Below are 22,939 nucleotides of genomic sequence, written 5' to 3' on the forward strand. Positions count from 1 at the left end.
AATACTAGTTAAATGCAGCATAATGGTGCTCAGCTGGTCATGTATTACGGGTGTAATTATGATAGCGGCCATGCAGGTACACATGCTCTTTGTGGCTATGATATGTGTAGTCCATGCTATCTGCATGCATGGTGCACGTTGGTGAATACGGCAGCTGGCTGGTGTGCAGGCTGGATGAATGGTGAGGGGGAGCCCTGTAGGGGAGAGCGCAGTCTCTCGGGGTTAGTAGGGCACGCTGGTAAGCCCTAAAGAGAGGGTGCTGTGGCCCTGCGTGTGCGGTGCACCCTGGGCTCACCAGCCTGCGGAGAGACAGACAAGCCTCTGCAGCGAACACTTCCCCTGACCCTTGACCCCCCCGCGGGTCTCAGCGGGCCCCCGCTCCCCTGCTACCTACGCTAATTACCAAGCGAGGGGCGCGCGGCGGTGCGCCGGAGCAGACTTGTGCGTGCACACCTGTGGAGACAGCACTCCGTCTGTCAGCTGCCACACTGTCACTGTCTTCAGATGCTCACTCTTTCTCTAATCCTTCACATTTAGCACTCTTCTCTTGATAACAACTTTCTCCATCACAGTTGTTCCTTTCAGCCTTTTGGGTTTCTCCTTGTGCTTGGTTAAGAAGTGCTCTCAGTTGAATTTCTGCACCATGGAGAGAACCCCCGTCCTGCCTGAATTGATCGTTATCAGGGTTATCTGAGGCAACCAACCAGCCAACACTGACACAGCAATAGGAACCAAACATGCCTTAAAGGGTACAAGTTTACATTCATGACATGCAAATCTCCATTGCAGAGATGCAAATTAATTTCCTCTTCCTTGCTATGCAGAGCTACTCAAACTGAATGCTATTTGTACCTTACACTTCTACTTCGATTGTTTATTAGGAACAACCAAATTGCCAGAGATCTCTGTCAAGCACAATCTGACCTACTGTATCTTGCAATGTTCAAGAAATGAGAGAAAAAAACCTGAATCCGAGCCAAACCAAGCAGTCTTTCCTGGGTAAAGAGAGAAGAAAGGACTTAACCATACCTTGCAGCATCACAGCATCATCCCTGAAGTCTAAATGTGAACTGTGCATATAGCTATGACTTTAAATAGGACTCAGACAACACCCAGTACTGAGTAACAAACCACACACAGGCTATTCTTACTGACTGATGGTCTTGGAGGGAGGTTAATAGTGAGCTTTGAAACCTATGTCTCTACCATACGCCTATTTTCCAGTTGAGAGACTAACACTACTATACGATGCAACAACTTTGTTTGTCAGTTTGTGCTGAAATTCTTTTTGCATCTAGAGCTTAACATCAGAGCTCAGTTCTTTGCTCTAACTTAGGTCATATTAAATGCTCTTTCATTTTCAAGCGTGTGGCCTACATGTCTTCCAAGAAAGAATGAATTAAAGCATGCAGAGCGTCTCTCCAGAGTATCAAAGATTTGAATGTTTAAAGGTTCAGGATGAAGGTCTGACCTTTACTCCAGATACCTGAAACCTCAAGCCTCACTGAGCCTGATTCAACCCAAATCTAAAGAAATTCTCCAAAGCCACTTAAGCTCTTTCTGGCGACAAACCATAAAGTTGGTGTATTCTGAACGCACCTTCTAGTAGCCTAATGTCAGGATAATTGTAGGAAAATGTAGCCTGACAAATTTCAAACCCTTACCATAATTGGCCATCAAGAAGCTTATTTTCACACGTGCATACATTATGACTGTAAATTATAGGCCATACCACCTAGTGAATAACAAGGAATAATAGGCTACTCAAAGACTAACAATGAAATAATCTAAGAAAATGGCTACAAATCGTTACAAAAGTTACACGATGCAGTGTTCCTATGGCAGCACAGAAATGTACACAGTGATAGTAGCCTACGATGGATTGCGTGTTACTGTTTCGAATAGGGAGAAATGAACGTGGTGCGCAAACCATTTAATCCGTTCGAGTATCAACAGAGATGCGCAGAATCATCGTTTCATTAGCCTAATTCCAAGTTTCTCCTTTTATATAAAAAGGTCAGTGCACGGATATTTCGCTAGACAATAAATGGTGCAGGTTGCGATAAAGGCTGCTTCCCACAAGTTTGCGTGAGGGAGGGCGGTATGAGTCAGAGGCGAGGAGAGGGGAGTCCATGAGATGGAACCAAAAATGAAGCCAAACGTGGTGGGAAAACAAAAGAAAGCAATTTCCATACGTTTAAGTAGGGCGCCTTGAATGGGATTTTGAAAATAGTTGATTAGCATCGTTACTTACATATCAATGAGGCTCAAATGTTCCTTGCAGGTGTCTGTCTAGCCCATATCTCCCCAGCGGTGAGGCGCATTTTCCTCCTCAACCTAAGCAAAGCGAGAAGGCGGCGCTGAATTTATCGTCATCACATCTATTCAAGTCTTGCTCACATAATAGCTAATTCATGAAAACACACAACGAAACATACCTTCCATCACTTAGCTCATCTGGGTTTTTTCGTTTTGGTTTCTTGTCAATCTGGTTGGCACTTTGGTTTCTTGAGCGTGAACAGTTGTCAGTTCGGGTGTGCTCATCGGTCTGGGTCCTAGCGCCGTTCGTTACATATCTTGGGGCTCTTTTAAGATTCAACAGGTTGTAACTGCCATGTGATGCAACGAGTCTCTTTTAATCCTGTCTCTCTAATATTTATTAAATGAACTTAATGACAGTGTAAATTATAATGAATTGCTTAAATAATTAATACATTTGTATTACATGCTTCCTATGCATGTTGCACAAAAGATGGGTAAGCCTCCATGATGCATAAATTAATGATGTCCTGCAACGTCCTACAACTCAATAGCTGGAAAACTAGGTATGCTATTGCTATTTGCTGGACCTGGCCACATCCAGCATCTGGATTTGTCTAGCACAGTATACAGATGCCTAAAACAGGCTTGTGCAACATTCAGAATTTAATTGAGAATAACTCCTACATTTCAATTCAATTATTGAATTGAATTGAATTGAATTTGAATTTTGAGGTCAAAAACAGGATGCGAACAGCATTCGAATTTGAATTAAATGAGGCAGAATTTAAATTCAATTAATTTCAATGAAATTCAGAGACATACTGTAGTTTAAGGGTAGTGTTTAACAATGAAGCTTCACACATGTCAGATATGACTGCATCAAACACAAAACGTATAGCCTACTTCAAACAGTAACCAAATACACTTCTAACCCTCCCAAAATTGAATTTATGTGAGATTCATCACATTCTTTCTGTTGTGTCCTTATGGAATTGCTTTGAATTGCCATGAATTTAATTCCACTTTCTTTAATTCCTGTCATTCTTTAATTCCTGTCATTCCAATTCATGAATTGAATGGAGGCCAATTCTAAAATGTTGCACAAGCCTGGTCTAAAAACCTCTGACTGAATCTGAAAATATCTGACTCAAATCTATGTCTTTTTTTATAGCAATTTAAAATATAGGTATTTTTAGGTCAAGGCGATACAGAGAAGCTTTCGTATCCTCATGCCTTGATTATTGTAAGGTGCTGTTCATCAGCAATCATTGGAACACCTGCAACTAGCTCAGATTTCTGCAGTACTGTACCTGATGAGGTGTAGGACATCAACCCACATTACCTTGGTATGAGTAGCACTTCACTGGCACGCTGCAAAAGAAATCAGTTGATTCTCTGAGCTTTCTCACAAAAAAGAGAGATATGTATGAAAGTGGTGCCAAGGGGGAAAGTTATTAAACAGGGCCATAAGCCTTTTGAAACTGGAGGCACCCGCAAACCACAACTTCCTGCTCACCTGATGACACATGCTAGTGACAGAAGGGAACATCCATGGGTTTTAGCCTCTTGCATATCCTCCAAATCTGTGGTGCTGAAGGCTCATGGTTTGGAGCCAAGGCCAATGTAGGTCACATGTATAGGCATAGTATGAAGAGGTGGGATGGAAGTTTGTTTGAAAGTTCACTCCCAGACAATCCCTGCCACAAACTGTTTTTTTTCCTTATACAATTATGCAGAATATTTCCAACTGTCAACGGTATGATAGAATAACATACACTACCAGTCAAAAGTTTGGACACACCAAGTTATTCATGTCATACTTTGACTTTTTTTTACAGAAGACAATTCAGACATGTAGCACACAAATATGTAATGATGTAGTAAGTAAAAAAGGTGCAAACAAAGCCATTTTTAACTTTCAATTTAGTAGACCCCTTTTGCTCAGTCTCTCAACCAACTTGACATAGTCACCTGGAATGGGTTTCCAACAGTCTTGAACATTATGAGCACTCTTTTGGCTGTTTCTCTTCCACTCAATTCGACTGAAACTAATTAAGTTGTCTTTAATGATGCCAAAAGTATAAAGGTAAATAAGGAAGAATATAAAATATGAAACATGTATAGGCTATATATTTATAAAGAACTTTGTAGAGCAGTACTGAAGACAAAGTATGACAGAAAACAATGTACAGTAGGAAAATGTGGTAATAAAAATGGTAAAAGAAAACAAACAACCAGTGCATCTAAAGACTTATCTATTACCTTGTTTCAAACAGATTAATTTTCTCTACAAAATTGTGGCTTATACATGTTTATAGTTATTATTCTGTTCATTATTTAGTCTATCAATATAATATATATTTTTAATTATTATTTAGCCCACTTTTGTATAAATTGTTCATTTGATTGTTAAAGGTGTGCAAAAACAAACAAATAGGCTAAACAAAAGAAAAACATACATTATATTTTAACCAAGGACCAAACTAAACACGCCAGAGAGATAGCTCACCCCTACCTTCAGTATGTCCAGAGAAATTCCACCCCGTGTTGGGGACCGGCTGCCTCCAGAGACTGGATTATTTTTTCTTCGTGTGGGCTACTCATGGAATGGGCAGCAAGTATGAGGAGATGATTGCTGAATGTGACAAAAAAGGTTATGAGCTTGACATCCTAAAATCCCTGACTGAACTGATGTCATTGTAAGTCTCTCCAACTTACAGCAAGAGAACCATATTTAAGTTGCAGAGTAACTACACTCACAGTTTAAGACAGAACCTTATGCAAAATATGTCAGTTCTGATGCAAACATTTGCCAAAGTAGGCTTACCTTTCTTAACTAAATGTGTTGTACCAGCATTGAAACAGAGCGATGATTACGATTTCATAGCAAGAATTGGTTCATGATACATAAAACTAAAATCCATAGGACATGAATACATTATTTTGATATATAAAATGTCACTGCTACTTTGCACCAGACCTATGCAAAGACTTATCATGTACTGAATGTTATTTGCCCTCCTGAAGAAATTGAGGGAAGCTGAACATTTCCCTTTGTCTCCTCCAGTGGTGAAACATTTATGAAGTCATTGAAAGACATTACTTTCATTGTTGACAGGGAGATGAACATGTGCCTGGGGGCATGAATCAGATAAATTGTTCTGACAAGAGTTACCAAATGGACATGCTTATGTGACAAACCAACAGTGAACTGAACAAAAGCATTTGTGGATTGAACTGACATAGGCCTACATCCTCCCTTAAAGTCCCTAATTTCTGTCTAGGCCTACAGAAATTGTGCATGTGTGTGCTGTGTACATCGTATGTAGGCCTACATCATGTGTGTAGCTACTGACCCTGTTATATCAGTAATACTAGTCTAATGCAAAAAAAATAGTAGCCTAGTCTAATCGAAACCTATAATTGGTCCACAAACTACTATTTTGTGTCCACGTTTTTTTGTACTTAAATTTTAACTGGCCTACATCTAAAAAGATACAGCTTGGCACTGGCAAAGAGTGCCATTTAGTGAAAAGCTGCCTGACCGCCAGTGGTCCTGCGTTTCCACACGATTTGAATGCGACAATGAAACCCTTGATTCTGTTGTTACTGTTACAAGAGCACTCTCGTCCGGACAGAATGGGCTCTACATGTCACGTGACCTCAGCAGCTGATCACATGATGACCAGAGAAAAACAGGAAGTGTTTTCACAAGCTGTTTTCGAAGGTAAGTCGAATTCCCCCCATTTATGTGTGAACTCAAAGTAATAAAGAAAAACAGTGCTACTTGCGAACCTACGTACATGTTGAAAACGTTAATGTGTTTTTTCTATTAGGCCTACTTCATTTTTTGTTACTTTAGCTACGTCACGAGAAATAAAAATCCTGGCAAATTGTCTAGATCCTTCATGTGTGAATGACTAACGTTTGTACTTTACTAGCCCGGTCGATTTGATTAATAATGGCTTGCTGATGACAAAAGTGATCTAGGCAACGCTTTGCACTGGGTTTCCAGTCCAGAAGAAGGTTTCTGTAGCTAATAGAGCGCTTTGTCTGGACCTTTCTGCACAGAGGCCAAAATGGCATCGGCCGTGGAGAGAACAGATGACCTGGTCAGGGAGTACCTCATATACCGTGGGTTTACGAGCACACTTAAACATCTTGACTCTGAAATAAAAACTGACAAAGAAAAAGGATTCCGTGTAAGTATCAAATCCCAAGCATTCTCTCAGATAGGCTACTTATTTGACTGGCAGAACTAAAAGAAAACCTGTAATTTCTACCTAGGTTGACAAGATCATTGAGCAGCTGCAGCTCTTCATCCAAAACTATGACCTGACTGGACTGAAGGACTACTGGGGCTACCTTGATCGACGTCTGTTTTGTCGTCTAGAGGACGTTTACAGGCCCACTGTCAGCAAACTCAGAACCAGTCTCTTCCGATTTTACCTGGTCTCAACTGTGCAGGTGATGGTCTATGCATGACAACTTAAAAGAAACAACATAACTTTTACAATCTTTTTTCCCTCACAGCCTGACTGTGCAACATAGGGCCGTGAGCATCACAAATATAGACAGATGCATCCTTTTAATTTTGGTTTGCGTGAAACAGCAGAAATGATAGCTGTAGCAATTTACATCAACTAGCCTAAAGCAGTGAGTAAGAAAGATCTGACACTGACAGTCTCCATGTTCTCTTCCTCCCTCCATAGAGGCAGAACCATGAGAAAACTCAGGAGTTCTTCCAGAAGCAGGCTCTAGAGCTGCAGGGCCAGGCTGAGTGGCGGGAATGGTTCATCCTGCCCTTCATCCCCTCCCCTGAGCAGAATCCCATCTTCGCCCCCTACTTCTCCCGCCAGTGGGCCGACACATTTCTTGTCTCACTCCACAACTTTCTCAGTGTGCTCTTCCAGTGCATGCATATCCTTGTTAATCAGTCATGAAGGAGTTTCATGGAGACACACAAACTCTGTTTTTTTTACCCTGTTTTATTTTTGCTTTTGTTTGTTGGATCATAGTAGTATTACATTTAGCTCTAGCTGATAGTGGGCCGCCATTCTCTCTGATGCATGTTGATCACACCCATCAGGTAAATTGCAAGGATGGTTCAGTGATTTTTTCTCTCTGTTTAAACTGTCTTTGCCATGATTCAGTACACATTTAGCAGCAAATTTGATTCCTCCGTACCTCTCCATAACAAATACCTTGAGTCTATGAAGTATTCATACACATAGCTGTTGTAGGGAGTCGGGAAATGTGTGCTTCTTTAAGAGAAAGGGACAGATGATGATGGGCACACCAAATGTGTGTGACATGTGCGGGTGAAGGTGAATAATCTTTTCCTTAACAGTGATACCCCTTCCAGTGCTTCTGAGTTTTGATGCAGAGATGCAAAGGATAACCAGTTTTCAAGAAGAGAGTGAAACGCTTCGACAAATTGTGAGACACATATCAGATATTTAAATGCACAATCTTAAATATTACATAGTTTTGGTCTCACAGTTTGAGAGTGATGGGTGAAATAATTCAAATGAAATCTAAATATTTTTTGGAAATGTTACTTTGATTAGCACAAACTCCTCGTTTCAAATGCATTAAATATGTGTGCCTGCTTGAGGAATGTCTTATTTATAATATTTTGCATCCGACTCCTAGTTATTTGCGCTTCAAGGAGAATCTCAGCAGAAGAAGGATGAAGATATTCATCACAGGCTTCCGGCTTACGTTCAACACATGGACCGTCTTGGAGACACTGAGCTGTGAGGACTGACTTTGGGCTGGGAGTTTCAAGTATTGGGGCAGGGTTGCTTTTAATTTCGTAATATATGGCAGAGGTACTACGATTATTGGTTGCTGTTACAAAAGAAAAGAAACAGAATATATTTATAATACTGTTACAATACCGATTTTGTAGACGGTCTTCGCAGTTCAAGCACTAATACTAATAGCCACAAAGGACAAATAAACAATTCACCTGAATTGTTGAGTCCATTGACAAAGTGTGATTTATTTGGTATTGTGTGTTTGTTTGTATGTTTGTTATTCTTTATGTGGCAAATCACCCATGGTACAATTACTTCCTTGAAGAGTTTTCAGGCTTTGTAAGCTAAGGTCAATGATCAGCTGTTGGAGCATTACAGAGATGTTTCTTTCTCAAGTGCTCCAAGCATAGGGGTTGGCCCTCCTGGATCAGTGAACGTGTTGGTGGACTTCCTAATGGCTGGGCATTGGATTTTTAGCTTGATAATTATAGTTTGGATTAAGTAGTATCTTCAAATATACACTGAAATGTCCGTGTTGCCCAAAGTTCAAATTAAAAGTTTGCCAGGAGCAATTTAAAGTGTCACCTGAATCTACACACTGAAGTCCAGGTATGGTGAGACAAGTATGGTGTGTCCTCTTTGAGAAAACTATTGGACATAACTTAATGAGGGAGAAAGAATTTCACCACTATACTCGAACAACAGAGAGTGTGTTCTCAGCATACTTTTTTCAGTTGCCCGGTATCTCAGAAAAGGGGGGTAGGGGGTAGGAGGGGGGGGGGGGGGTGATTTAATTTACTATGGGTGATTTTAGACAAGGGAGTAGTTTGTGTTTGTGTTTGTGTGTGTGTGTGTGTGTGTGTGTGTCGAAATAGAAATTATCTGAGTTCGGTGTGTGTGTTCTGTCTCCTCACAGAGACCTGGTGTCCAGCCAGCGTCCAGCCAACCTTACCACCCCCTCGCGCAATTTCTTCTCCACGTTCCTCCCCCAAGGAAAACGGGCACCAGCCAAGACACCTCAAGCAGCTGGGTCTTCGCCAACACAGGCCTCCATGGGGAGGAAGGACACCGTAGCCAATCATGTGAGCCCATATGTTTTCCCGGATACATAAAAGCTCCTGTTGTCGGGGACAGCAGCTTGAGGCACTGAACTTAAGTGTTCCCTCAGGACAACTGAAGTCTGGAAGACTTTTTGTTTTTGTTTGGAAAGAGCCACTTGGCAGACCTTGCATCACATGCTCTAGTGGACAGACTTAGGTGTCATTAAAAATGTCCCAATTTCTACTTCATTAACCTAATTAACAAAAAAAGAAAAAAACCTAAGAAAGGATTCATGAATTTTTAATATTTAAATGGGTTGTTGTGTCTGTTGGCTTGTCTCCTCTTCCCCAGGTGGTGAAATGTAAAGACCCTGCCCCAGCACGGGAGTCTAAGCAGGTGCCTGTTACAGGGGTGACGGTCGAGTCATCAACAGGCATATCCAGACAAAAGAGACAGCAGGATCATGAAAAAGAGAGGAAAGAGCTTTTCTCCAAGCCTATCCAGCAGGTCCATAGAACTCATGTATATATTTATACACACACACCACCCCATCTCCAAAAAAAGTTGGGACACTGTTAATAAAAACTGAATGCCATGATTTCGAAATCATGTAAACCTGGTATTTAATTGAGAGTAGCGCAAACAGTGCATATCAATGTCTGAAATGTCAATGTCTATTATTATCTGGGGTCTTGATTATGTATTTTATTCCATGATGTGCCCAATGTGATGGGTCTAGACTGCAGGCAAGTAATTTTAGCAAGTGCGTGTGTGTTTTTTCTCAGAATGTTGAAAGAAAAGGAGAGAGCTCGGACTCCGAGCCCCATACAGAGCTGACAAGTGATCCGACAGATTCTCCAACGAACCCGGCGCGAGGGAGTGCGGACATTGGCGGAGGCCTGGAGCAGCCATTCATTAAGCTCAGCCAGGAGGAGTATGGCGAGCATCACTCCTCAATCATGCACTGCAGGTGGGTTTCACTCCCACGCTGCCGTCCCTTTGGTGGGAGGACAGGAGCGCTTCAGAGTTGCCAGGACCTCGTGGATTTTATGTAATAAATAACAGTCGCCTGTTGGATTTGTTCCCCTCTCCGTGTGCAGGGTGGACAGCTCGGGGAGAAGAGTGGCGAGCTTGGACGTTGACGGCGTCATTAAAGTCTGGTCTTTCAATCCCATAATGCAGACCAAGGCCACCATCATGTCCAAGTCGCCCCTTCTGTCACTGGAATGGGCTACCAAGCCAGACAGATTGGTATTTATATTTTAAATGGTTTTGGTCTGTTATACATAGCCCTGGCATTGCAGTGTAACTACTGTAGGATAGATAACGGATATTTGTCACACTGTAATCTAACATGTAAAATTGAGTGGGATTGAACTGTTGCCATTCTGTTTTTTCTTGCAATCCTTAGTTGCTGTTGGGAAGTGGAGTGGGTACAGTCCGCCTGTATGACACAGATGCCAAGAAGAACCTGTATGAGATGGCCATCGATGAAGCCCACCCACGGTAAGACAAGCGCTCAGGAAAAGAAGCACAGCAGTGACCACTAATGAATCGCTTCATTGGTCTCCTCTCGTGTCTGACTAATGTGTGTGTGTGCTCCATCCAGGATCTTGTCCCTTGCCTACAGCCCGAGTGGCACGTCGTTTGTGTGTTCGGCTGCCGCTCACGCTCGCACGGGCAGCGCCCCTGAGGCTACCTCTCGTGTCGCACTTCCTGTCTCTGGAAAGCTCCTCCTCTGGGACACCAAGACCATTAAACAGCAGGTAGACGATGAGGACTGGGGTCTCTGTGGGGTTGCCCGAGGCCCCCCGTCACTAGAACACTGTCTCCCTGTGCTGACTCAGGCCAGGGAAAGCACTTTAAAGTCTAGAGCCTAAACAACACTAATCTGCCAGGCAGGAAAGGTGTGATTTGGCAGGGGATTGGGCAGACTGTGAGGTTAAGAAGGCCATGATGTATTCATTTTCACATACTGGTTATATATTTGTAATAACTGCGCAATCCCTGAATTCTTTTTTGTTGAATTATAATGGCACTTTCTTTCTCCATATCTCCAGCTTCAGTTTTCTCTGGAACCTGGGCCAGTAGCCATTAACTGCACAGCTTTCAACCATAATGGAAACCTACTGGTCACGGGAGCTGCTGATGGAGTTATTCGGCTTTTCGGTGGGTTGATTCTATTCAGTTTTATTCATTGGTGGCCAAGTAGCGACGCTGCGGAAGCACCCATTGTGTTTCTACCTTTTATTTTTGTGCATCTTCTCTCTTCTGCCATGGCAGTTAATGGCAACCCATATAAACGGTCGTGCAATTTGGCACACTGATTTGGGGCAGTCCCATGATTCACTTCACCAAGTTTCACCAAGTGGCACCAACTGGTGAAAGTTGGATGTGCGTTTACGTGACATTAAACTTGGCTTGAGTGCTTACACCTATTTGTTTGATGTTGCCATGGCAACTTTTGCCTGCTGAGCCGCTTGGCCCCCTCATCACTGTTTGCGGTTGTATTTTATGTAGCCCCAGTAACTACTGAAATGGCCTCAAGCCCAGAGCCTGAACCCAGTAGAGCAAGCATTAAGCTGAACTGATTGCCTGAGTGGATTTCCTTTGCTGCCCCAAATATGGACTCTCATTGTGTGGGTCTCTGATTATCTCTTTCTCTTTACGTTCTCTATTTCCTCTGTTCTTCCACAGACATGCAGCGGTATGAGAGTGCAATGAGCTGGAAGGCTCACGACGGAGAGGTGTACAGTGTGGAGTTCAGCTACGATGAGAACACCGTGTTTAGCATTGGAGAGGATGGCAAGGTAAGATTCATTTATGGTCCTTTCACTGCTAGATGAAGAACAAGAATGGATGCAGAATACACATGATCCACATAACAGCAGTGATCGTAGTCATGTTATAATTCACTTGTGGATTAGTCTGTCTGAATTTGTTGGAGAAAAAAAATATCAACTTGCTAACGGGCTCTTCCTGCGGTAGTGATTTTTGTTTGACCAAGTGGTGTTTGTGTGTGTTTGTGTTTGTATGTGACCATGGCAACTCCAGTTTATCCAGTGGAACATCCACCGCAGTGGGGTGAAGCAGTCGGAGTACTCACTACCTCAGGATGCTACGGGGCCTTTTGTTCTGTCAGGGTACAGCGGGTACAAACAGGTGCAGGTGCCCCGCGGACGGCTCTTTGCCTTCGACTCAGAAGGGCAGCATGTGCTCACCTGTTCCAGCAACGGAGGCCTCATCTACAGGGTAATTTCCTACCTGGCCATCTTTTATGCATGGAACATGGAATATGCCCTCAGCGTTGTGTTCTTGCTGCCTCATTAGTCTTAAATACAGCCCCACTTCTAGCACAGTTTCTCAGTTAAGGTGCACAATGCACAATGCACATGTTTTATTTCCCTCTCATGCCATGTTGCAGTGTCAGACTGTAGAGTTTGAATGTGACTCTGATTCTTTTTGTCGGTTCTTTCCCTCCTGATGTCTCTGTGCAGCTGAATAAGGGGGAGACGGGGCTGGAGAGCGTGCTGCCCCTGGGGGGCCATAAGGCCCCGGTGGTGACGGTGGACTGGTGCTCTGCGGTGGACTGTGGCACCTGCCTCACCGCCTCCATGGACGGCAAGATCAAACTGAGCACCCTCTTGGCCCAAAAGTCCTGATTGGCTGAGCCGCGTCCGATTACAATCCCTGACTCTTGAGATGTAGCGCTGCGTGCTGGCGGCGGTTGATGATCACAGATGTAGATCACACTCACTCTTGTCTGATCACCAAGCTCTCTTAAAAACAGTGTTTTATCAGTACTGGCTACACTGTGCTATCGGCAGTGGCACCAATCATGGTGGTATTCCATACCAGGAAGTATTAAATCAGAAATATAATTGAACCCATCTGAGTTATTTTATTTTGTACATGTCTTTGCTCCTGGACATAAATATTTCACTGTTGTATAAATATAGCGGAACTGGTTAAAAATGCAGTTTGTAGGTTTTGTTGTTAAAGAAATACATACTGTTATCCAATTCTAAAGGCTTGAAGACTGGCACTGTGTGTATATAGCTACTCTGAAATCACTGTTATTTTGGCTGAAATGGCCTTAGATCACCTGCTTAAGGGTACTTTCAGTTCCTAAGAACACAAGACTTCACAACAGCCTTATTCAGAATGTCCTCTAGTGTCCTCTTTTGAAGGGCACATTTAATTCATGAGAACTTCAGAGTTATCACTGACGCACAGCCACACGCAATGTGAGCTCTTAGGTGAGACGGAGGTGGAGGGTGCCAGAGATGTAGCAGCATCTCGACTGCAGCTGAGTAATGACTGAGTCACTGTTCTACCACCTTTTCTCTTCCTCACTCCTTTCATCCCTGCTTTTCTCACTCACTCATTCACCACACAGCCTCTGGCTCCTCTCACCCGCTCTCTTTAATTAGCATCAGGATACAGCTAAAGTTCAGTGCCACATTTAATTAGATTTCTCAGAGCTGGCAGTCTGATCGATGAGCAGCAGAACAAATTACAACGTTAAAAGAAAAAATGTTGTATTAAATATTTGAAACAGTGCAACTTTATCCAGACACAAATCCAGACATCCTTTATTCAGACATCCTCAATTAGTGAAGCTGAAATTAAATAGAATTGCTCTTGTAACAGGAGATAAATTTCACTGTTTCAGCCAAGCTGTGTGGCAACTTTGAATTTCACAAATGATCCAATAAAAGCAGGAAAGGCCTCTAAAAACGAATTCATAAAACAAAAGACAGATTTCATTGTGCAAAGCTTTAGCAGGTACATAACATTTCCAGAATGTAACATTGTAGCAACATAATTGTTACAAAAAGGTATGACTTTAAATGTGAAAGTGCTGTTTGATGTATAATCGTTAACAGCAGCTTAATGTAAATGTTGTGCACTATTTATACTTCATGTCAAAATTCCTTCAGGATTTATTACCAAAGAATACTGAACATTCCCTTATTGTTGACCCCATTGTCAAACATCTGTTTCTGTATTTCTAGTGTAAATCTTCAGAGCATTGAGGACCTTCTGAAATCTGGCTTCATATCATATTTGTTAACAGCACAGCAGGGTTATTGTCCTTGTGAGGATACTGCCAAAAGTACAGTATGTATAGGCGATTACAGTCCAACAGGTGTAGTGTGCTTCTAGGGTTCCAGGATAAACCAGTGTACCTGTCATGTCACATGACTGTTTCTGGCCGCCTGCTGTCCTCTCTCCTTCTTCTCCTTGATGTCGTCCACCAAGTGTTTCAGTCGACCCAGGTGATGCAGTGCCCTGTGCAATAACAGCAGCACAATTGCAGACCATTTTAACCTAGTTGTTATTGTAACATGGACTGGGTCCTTGAAAGGCTCTCTTCAGAAAAAAGTAATAGTTGTTACATTTAAAAATACCAAAAACCCACCTTTGTAGTGACTCACCACCAGGTGCAATTCCATAATCCTCCACCGAGTTAGGAACCTTGGGTAAAAACAAAAAGGCATAAGCTAGCTCACAGACACACTTATTTGACTGAAAAATAATATGGTTGACCCCTGGGCCCTGACCTCCTCTGTTAGGGCTTGGTGCTCCTGTAAAAGCAGGGTCTGTTTATCAGCACCCATGTCATCCTCTGTAACAGAGTGGTTGTCCTGGGCAACCTTATGCTCCACTGCTTGTAGGCTGAAAAGCATCTGTTTGAGGGCCTCCACAGGACCAGGATGTTTCCTGCTGCTATAACCGGATGAGCCTGAGCAGAAGGTCTGGGAAGCACAGACAACGGGGTGAACAACAGGTAAGGCAATAACCCTGTGTGTTTATGAATGAAAAGAAGCATTAAATACATTGTTCAAAAGGGAGCAACTGCCCAGGCAAACTCAAACCTCTTCTCTGACGTTAACCTGGCCCTCTTCAGACTTCTGTGGAGTGTCGCTGACCCCTACTGGTACAGGAGACTTACTGCAGGGAAAACAAAAAAATGCACTTTACACTGAACTTGATTGTCAAATTACAAGGATAGCTGTTGTGAAATAAGGGTGGCTCTTTAATTTAATAGGAGTGCTGTTGTAAAACAGGGGTGGCTCTTTCATTGTTCTTGTCTGAGATAACACTGTATTACATATTTGGTTTTACCTTCAAATTGTTTTAATCGGTTGTCAAAGACTACACATAGAAATAAATTCCTCACTAACAATGTAACAGGTGGATTATCCCATGACCGATCTGCTTCCAGGACTTCTTCTGTGCCTCCTGGACTGCTTTGCTTCTGTGACTGGTTGCTGATCCCCAGTGAGGGGGAGTTCAGAGCCTTCTCTGCTCTCAGGATCAAAGACTCAATCATGTCATCTGCAAATACAAGGAGAACCATCTTGTTAATATCATATACAGAAACAGTATTGCAACAGTACTCAAGGTATCATTTCACAGTCCATTACTGTACTGCTTTGTTGTTATGTATGTTTATCGTTTACAGACTTCAGTCAGTTTAAATTCATAAATTGTATACCTAGCTCTGTAAAAGGGAGACAAAAAAGACTGACACACAGATATATAAACAAACAATAAATAATTCCACCCGCAATGACCTTGGTTAAGTAAATAACTTTTGGTCTTCTGACCTCTAAAAGGCTGGCTGTTGTCATGTCTCTGGTTGTCCTCTTCCAAAGTTAGTTTATCAGCAAACTGCAGCCTGAGCTCCCTCACAGATAAGTGATTGGTCTGGTCCTGCAAGAGAGATGTTGTCTGGGTTCTGTGCACTGTCTCCGAGCGACACGTGAGGCTCTCATGACCAGGCAAGTCTTTCTGTTTCTTCTTGTTTATTTCTTGATAAGACTCCTCCAGTTCTCCTAGCCAGGAAGGGACGGGTGGATGATAGGGCTGTGTACCATTGCTGGGCTCTGCCGGAGGGTCACACTCTTGAAGCCACGCGGGATACTTAAGCTCAGGAACACTGGTGATTCCTGAGAAGTCCATCTCTGACCTCTGACTGGTCATCCAACGTGGATAATGATGGACCACCGGAGTGCCTTCCGGAACCCCTAGTGAAGTATCCAAGTGTCCAGGTTTACTACCTGGCTGCATGTTCCCTGGCAGAATGCCCTCTATTCTCCCAGATCTCTTTGCTGCCTCTACCCTGTGTGAGCTTTCTGCTGACGGCTTTACAGCGGCCTTTGTAGTGCTGCTCAGCTTGGGTCTCCCTGAGGACCAATGACAATAGCTTTGTCTAAGAGGATTGCATCCATGCTTGGGTTTGGAATGGGACTTGTGGCTTGCCGTGGTTCTAGGCTGGGACCTCAACGGAGTTAGAGCACAGGAGCTGTGCCCTGGTAGCTGCATCCCAGACTGGGAGAGGAAAGCAGAGGTGCGGGTGACTGGCAGAGAGCCATCACAGGGCAGCACCAGTAGGTCGTCTGTACTAAGGCTCAGGCGATCTGGACCTTGGCGTCGAGCGCCAACAGGCAAACGGAGGAACTTCAACTCTCTGTCAGTCAGGCTTTCCGTCAGCACTGCAGAAAACATAAACAATACAGGATATAACTGTGGTCATGCAATCAGTCCACCTTCTACATGGCAGTTTCCAAAAACATTGCATCTTTACTTCAGAACAATTACAGTGCACCACACATTTTGTGTTTAAAGCCCTGGTTCAAATGAAGCTATGACAGGACTGCTGAAAATGCTCAAGCTTACCATCTTTGTTTCTAAACCCAGAATTGGATAGATGAGAGGTAACTGGGGTCTTTGGAATCTTCAGTTGTCCTATAGATTGCTCGGAAGTCAACTGGCTCCTCTGGAAGTCCGCAATATAGGCATCCAGAGCTTCTGAAGCAGACTCGTAGGTTTTGTCATTATACCAGATGTTTTGTGAGGATTCAGGATGCAATGTGCTCCTGAGGTGTCCAGAACTAGCTAGTAAGGATGTAACAGTGGACTCAGGGGACAGGAAACCATCAGCAGTAGTCATTCTGTCACTCACTGATTCACTTCAGGTTATGGTTTCCTGGGAAATAAACCAAAGTAACCTGTTCAATTGATGTTCAACGAATGAATATATGCAGAACATCATTTTAATGAAAATGTCAGATCATTTGGTCGATGTCAAAAACGTCACCGTTAGTTACTTCAACCAGAAAATGTCTCAGGCGGGCTCTGTTTTAACGTTACCTAGCCATGTCTCATTGTTGTTTACATTAGCTACATTAGCTGCGTTAGCTCTTAACATTCAAGTAGCTCCATAGCTAAATCCTAAATCTAAAGTAACGAGAATCCACAGAACAAATCGACATATTCTGACTTTTCAAGACATTCCAAGTTTACGTCGGCTAAGTTACAGTTAGTTGACTCACCAAGTGTACATTATTTGTTACAGCTAGCATGGTCAAGCAGGAAACATTCAACAGGTTTATTTTCATTCAGCCAATGAAGCTAGATTATGATTCCTCAAACCGATCTCCATATTAGCTGTTGACGGTGGTGTCTACTCTACAAAGGCTGAGATTTCAGAAAAGCGAAACGCTGCTGTATTGCTGACTTTATCGCTGAATCCTAACTTGCAAAGTATTTGTCCACAACTATCCATAGCAACTATCACATTGAGCTAACGCTACTAGGCAAGCACCCGCCCCAGAGTGAGAAAACCCGCTTCACATCCAACCAATCACAGAACGACTCTTCCTTACTGTATCCAATCAATGCATTGACTGTCCATAGACGCTATTTTGTTAAAGGGGCATGGAACCAAATAATGAAAAAGCCGCATGTGAAGAAATCGTTTATTCCTTCGCAAAAACATCAAGTGGAGTTTTCTTTAAACCAACATGTTATCGTTTTTAGAACATGGAATAAAAATATCAATATACAACATTATAACTTGAGAGAATGTATCTACCCATCCGGCTCCTTTAACGATGGGCGGTGCCTAAATATGTTGTACAGTCGGGGGAAAGTAGCGCCAAAATTCTAATCTTCCTGTGTCTGTGTAGAGTGTTGGAGTAGCGCTGTGGCTTGCTTTTTGTGTTTCAAAACTATTTAAAATACATTTATAAGATAATTATGTCGCGAACACCGAAAAGAGCATACCCCAGCACCGATGATAGCTTCGAGAAAAGAATTAAGCGAATTTCCATTGAAGGAAATATTGGTGAGTAACCTACCTACCGTTGTTTTGTTTGACTAACTGTGCTTATGTACATGTTATGTACTGTGCTCAGACACTTAAACATACATGCCATGGCTTGTTTGCCCCACACACGGTGCAATTCTGGCAGCTGTTCTGGAAGTAGGTTCATCTTGCGTTTTTTATTAAGGCGCCGAGTAAGCCTAAATGGAATAACGACAAACTACTCGTTCACAACCGATTTCAATAATGACAAACAGCTCAAACTCAGTGAAGTATTATTGTGTACCTTTGATAACCCCACAACTCTGCCCTGTACTTCATATTTTTAAAGCCGCAGGCAAGTCTACCTTTGTGCGCCTTTTGGAGGACCAAAATGGGGACTGGGAAGTCGTGCCAGAGCCCATCGCAAGGTGGTGCAATGTACAAACCAACCAAAACGAGTTTGAGGTAAGAGGACAATCTTGTCTTGTCTTCTTAACCTGGTATTTCTTCTGTGGTTGACTACGAATGTATTGAGCCAATACGAGTTTATAAGAGGTTCTATTATTCTTTGTATAGGATTGAATATTAAGTGAATTGGACGTTTGTGCCTCGCAGCTGTGTTAATGACAGCTGTCTGCTCATACGTCACTAGATCCCCATGAGGATTATGCTGCATGGTAGCCTACTGTAGTGAACAGCTGAATGCATTGGGCCACACCCAGCTAGGCCTAATATACCCCGCCAAAACTACAGAGCTATAAATTGCATCACTCAAAACCTACTTCACTTCACTTGACTTTCAAAACCCTAACTGAGAAATGGGTGTGCACGTGCACACACACCTTTTTCCTGTCAATAATTTACAGACATTGTTTACACATGTTCAGATTTGAATGACTTCAAATGACAAACAGGTCTGAGATGTCTACAGAGTTAGAGTGCACTTTGAAACCCAGTATTTTTAATGTCTGTAACCTAGCAAGAATAATATACTGCTGTGTTGACCAAAGCGCAATACAAGTTCCAGCTCGCTGCTCAGCTTGTCTTTGCTCACACCCCCGACATAGACACAGTAATGATGAGGCAGCTCCTTTTTAGTACTGCATCCAGCGTTAAGCGCACCACATACCACTTCCTGTCTGAAAGCCCCATCAGTTTTCAACGCCTCATGTACTCTTTTCACTAGAGGGCATCATAATCTTACAAACGTACTGTTACTGTTAAGTGCTTGTAACAAGATTGTGCATATCTTCTGTGAGGAGTAATGATTGTGTCACTCCAACTCCATCCACAGTATTGAGTATCCACTCATCTAGCATGCTAATACAGTTTTTCATTACGATTGCTACAAGACAAAAGTCTCACGGTGAAGATGTGCCTGCAGTACGGTGTGTTCTATCATGTCTAAGTGTTGATAGTTCATCAGTTGTTTTTCACTGAACAGTGCAAATGTTTAAACCTTGACTTCCTGTTCTCTCAGGAGCTGACCACTTCTCAGAAGAGCGGAGGAAACGTTCTCCAGATGATGTATGAGAAGCCGGAACGCTGGGCCTACACCTTCCAAAGCTACGCTTGCATGAGCCGGATCCGCTCCCAGATCAAGTCAACCAACGGGAAACTGAGAGAGGCGGAGAACCCTGTGCAATTCTTTGAGCGTTCTGTCTACAGTGACCGGTAAGGGCCATCAGGTTGTTGTTCCTAAGTCATTTTAATGTTATTTAATTTCTTGAACTTCTCTGTGTACCAAGATAATGTTCTGGCTGGATGGGCTCTTGTGTTCTCTACTGCAATTATTACATTTAAATCCTTGTTTGTTTGTTCTCAGGTACATTTTTGCTGCTAACCTGTATGAAAGCGAGTGTGTCAATGAGACTGAGTGGGCCATATACCAGGACTGGCATGGCTGGCTGCACCGACAGTTTGGCAAACACATTGAGCTCGATGGCATCATCTACCTGCGGGCCAAGCCTGAGGTCTGAAACAGGAATTTGCACCCAGCTATCAGTAATAGGGCTAGGAATCACAAAAAAACACACAAATCGATACGGTCACGATACTTTGCCTCACAATAATGATAATATCACAATATTTGTGTTAATGATGAAGAGGGAAGAGAAGAAAAGTTATGTATTTCATAACTGAATTAAAACAGTTCACAAAGTGAAGAGGTTTAGCTTAGTGCCTCTTAATAATATAGAAAATAACGTAACAGTGTATAGAGGATTACCCTCATTTGACCTCGAAAATACATTAACTAGTGACTCTGGAATGTCAAAGTTAGAATATGAATCGTATAACTTAATATTTTTTGAACAAATATTGATATTTGGGGCCAGCACATCTATAACGTATTGCAAAAAGAGTTTTGAATAAAGTGCCGTTTCAGTATTTTGTCCCACCCCTAGTCAGCAAGGGCATATTGCAGTCAGTGTCTTCTGACCAAACTAGAATATTTCCTTGATACACACTTTGATGGCCTTTGAAGAATTGCTTAGTTACAAGACAAGACAAGAAATGATCTATATCATATGTCAACATTATAGGGAAAAATACATTTTTCATTGAATTACTGAAGATGACAACCTGCACAAATACGTAAACAGAAAATGACTGTTGTCTTGTGTATTTGTTTAGATGTGTATGGAGCGGCTGCGCCTGAGGGGGAGAGAGGAGGAGCAGTGTATTCCACTGGAGTACTTGGAGAAGCTGCACTTCAAACATGAGAGCTGGCTCCAACACCGTAACCTCAGGTGAGACCTGCTTGCTGACAGTAGCGCTGTCACTGATGTGTTTTCCTCTTGATGCTTGAGAGCAAGTTTAGGACGGCTGAAAATGCGTACTGTTTGGTAAACAATTTCAGTTTTTCTAAATAATTTCAATAGATATTGTGTAACACATAGTGTGTAACTCTCTTTTTCAGTAAGGATATATCATAACAGCATGCTTCATCCAGACATTACCTTACTGAAAAGTGTGCAAGACCACTTAAGCCTCAACAAGAGAAATATTCCATAAGATATATAAAACCACAATACTAATCCTTCCAACGGTATCATTGTCCCTTAGCATGGAGTTTGAGTATCTGAGTGAAATCCCCATACTTACTCTGGATGTGAATGAAGATTTTAAAGGAAACAAGGAAAAATGCTCCAATATGATTGAAAAGGTATGACTATATAATACTGTATATTTAAATTGTAGTTAGGTACATCAGATGTGTGTCTTGTAATCATTTTATGACAAATGCTTCACTAATGAGGCCTGACTTATGTAGTCATTTCTTTGATGGCAGTGAATAGAACGAACCCACTGCTTACAAAGCAATGTCTAATATAGCACATTACTTTGAAACGTTTTGCTCTGTATTCTGACCTAAATGTTTACACTACTTACCGGTGTGCATACTGTATATAATGTGTCTTCATCGTTTTTTCCCCTTAGGTTCAAGAATTCCTGAGCACTTTGTGAAGGATTGGTCTATATGTGTTTGATCACATAGGTGTTGATGTATGTAAGCAAGTCGCCAGAGATCCTCTTGTTGGAAGATGTACCATTACAACTCCAGCTAGTATGCACTTAATAATATATACAATTTTTGACTTCATAAAAAAACATTTTTTTTAAAGAAATTCCATACTACATGGGCATTCATCATCCCAACCTGTTTTTTTTTTTTTTTACACCTCAGTGTGTAAACTTTGTTTTCTCTTTTGAGTGTGCTTTTACCCTGCTATTTATGTGTAATGCATCCCGGTATGTGGGTACTGCTTGTAAATTTTGTATGCATTTGGTGTTGTGTCCTGCTTTTTTATTATTATTTGTAATGAACCCTGTTTTTTAATTTGTAATGAACTAAGTAAATGTTTGAGAAATCAGACAAAATCACATACAGATGTTGATGTGGTTTTGTTGCAGATTTCGAATACAGGCTGCAGGCATGACAGAATTTCTGATTTAGGCAGTGCACCTCATGGGAGTTTATAGGGTGGAACATGCAGACATGCATGTCCTCATGTAGCCTACGTCTAGACTTATTGGTATTTATGCATTATCGGAGAACTTGTGGTTAATTGTTCCCAGACTTGAGGTGTTAATTTGCCCTCCCCCTTGATTACAAGAGACTGATCAAATTCCTCTATGATACCAGAGAAGAGCCTTCCAGTATGAATTCTCTGTTGTCATCGCATAATCTTTGTTGCTGGCTGATCTAGTTATCGACATCAGATATGTACAACAGTACAATAACAGTTACGTGAATTGTCATGGAATTAAAAGCCTGCAACGGACTCGAGGAGACCGAGTTGCGCACTGAACAGGCTAATCCAGTTATCTTTAAAGTTCACCTAAGTCACTTTAGAAAACAACAATGCGGCATGAATTAATTAATCTACAGAATCCATACCCTGCTGATTTATTCTGAGAAAAGATTTATTTCCAATTATGTCGTTTGTGGCATTATCAATGACATGCGTTATAATTGTTCCAGTCGATATATAAATATGACTTTTGGCAAGATTTGTTATCCAGAGTTACCCTAACTGCGACTCTGGATTGAAGACTAGCCTTCATCAGTGTGGCGTCTGCTTGATTAACCTAGGCCTCTGTTCATACTGTAGTAGGCAGAAGCGATATGAAGTAGCCTAGAGATCGTATGAGTCATTTCTTCACGTACCTGCCCGTGTCGGAGAAAGTTACTCCGACAACAATAGAGATTGTCCCGAAAGGAGCTTTGATCACTTGCAGGATAGCAAAACGTCACGCTCAAGGCGGGGCA

General features: G+C 42.2%; 4 protein-coding genes across 5 annotated transcripts in view; 2 read left to right on the forward strand and 2 right to left on the reverse strand.

Moving 5' to 3' along the window:
* Window positions 1–2,527, reverse strand: part of rab27b (RAB27B, member RAS oncogene family) — a 28,412-nt gene extending 25,885 nt beyond the window's left edge. The window contains exons 1-2 of the mRNA XM_062554681.1: window positions 2,439–2,527; window positions 2,255–2,337 (exon numbers count right to left, since the gene is read on the reverse strand). Coding sequence (XP_062410665.1) covers window positions 2,255–2,256 — 2 coding nt within the window. The 5' untranslated portion in view covers window positions 2,257–2,337; window positions 2,439–2,527. The remainder of the gene's footprint in view (window positions 1–2,254; window positions 2,338–2,438) is intronic.
* Window positions 2,528–5,886: 3,359 nt separating this feature from the next.
* On the forward strand, window positions 5,887–13,065 carry wdr91 (WD repeat domain 91). Its single transcript, XM_062554536.1, has 16 exons — window positions 5,887–5,989; window positions 6,334–6,464; window positions 6,550–6,729; window positions 6,975–7,181; window positions 7,618–7,701; window positions 7,918–8,021; window positions 8,941–9,106; window positions 9,417–9,572; window positions 9,851–10,035; window positions 10,166–10,316; window positions 10,477–10,571; window positions 10,675–10,831; window positions 11,126–11,234; window positions 11,763–11,875; window positions 12,120–12,317; window positions 12,563–13,065. Exons 1-16 carry the CDS (start codon window positions 5,902–5,904, stop codon window positions 12,725–12,727), a joined length of 2,289 nt encoding a protein of 762 aa, XP_062410520.1. The 5' UTR covers window positions 5,887–5,901; the 3' UTR covers window positions 12,728–13,065.
* A 233-nt stretch (window positions 13,066–13,298) lies between these two features.
* Window positions 13,299–22,934, reverse strand: c14h18orf54 (chromosome 14 C18orf54 homolog). Of its 2 annotated transcripts, none has more exons than XM_062555044.1 (8): window positions 22,838–22,934; window positions 16,755–17,064; window positions 15,683–16,570; window positions 15,257–15,410; window positions 14,948–15,023; window positions 14,633–14,827; window positions 14,491–14,546; window positions 13,299–14,360 (listed from the first exon to the last, which is right to left on the reverse strand). In XM_062555044.1, the coding sequence occupies exons 2-8, from the start codon at window positions 17,026–17,028 to the stop codon at window positions 14,261–14,263; spliced, it is 1,743 nt and encodes a 580-aa protein (XP_062411028.1). In that variant the 5' UTR covers window positions 17,029–17,064; window positions 22,838–22,934; the 3' UTR covers window positions 13,299–14,260. The 2 variants fall into 2 exon arrangements, with proteins under 2 accessions (XP_062411028.1, XP_062411027.1); XM_062555043.1 differs by lacking the exon at window positions 22,838–22,934 and adding an exon at window positions 17,411–17,643.
* On the forward strand, window positions 18,036–21,956 carry dck (deoxycytidine kinase). Its single transcript, XM_062554165.1, has 7 exons — window positions 18,036–18,204; window positions 18,515–18,630; window positions 19,646–19,839; window positions 19,991–20,138; window positions 20,800–20,915; window positions 21,232–21,331; window positions 21,607–21,956. Exons 1-7 carry the CDS (start codon window positions 18,117–18,119, stop codon window positions 21,631–21,633), a joined length of 789 nt encoding a protein of 262 aa, XP_062410149.1. The 5' UTR covers window positions 18,036–18,116; the 3' UTR covers window positions 21,634–21,956.
* Window positions 22,935–22,939: the final 5 nt, after the last annotated feature.

This window comes from Sardina pilchardus, chromosome 14, assembly GCF_963854185.1.
Source record: "Sardina pilchardus chromosome 14, fSarPil1.1, whole genome shotgun sequence".
In the NCBI taxonomy this organism is placed as follows: domain Eukaryota; kingdom Metazoa; phylum Chordata; class Actinopteri; order Clupeiformes; family Clupeidae; genus Sardina; species Sardina pilchardus.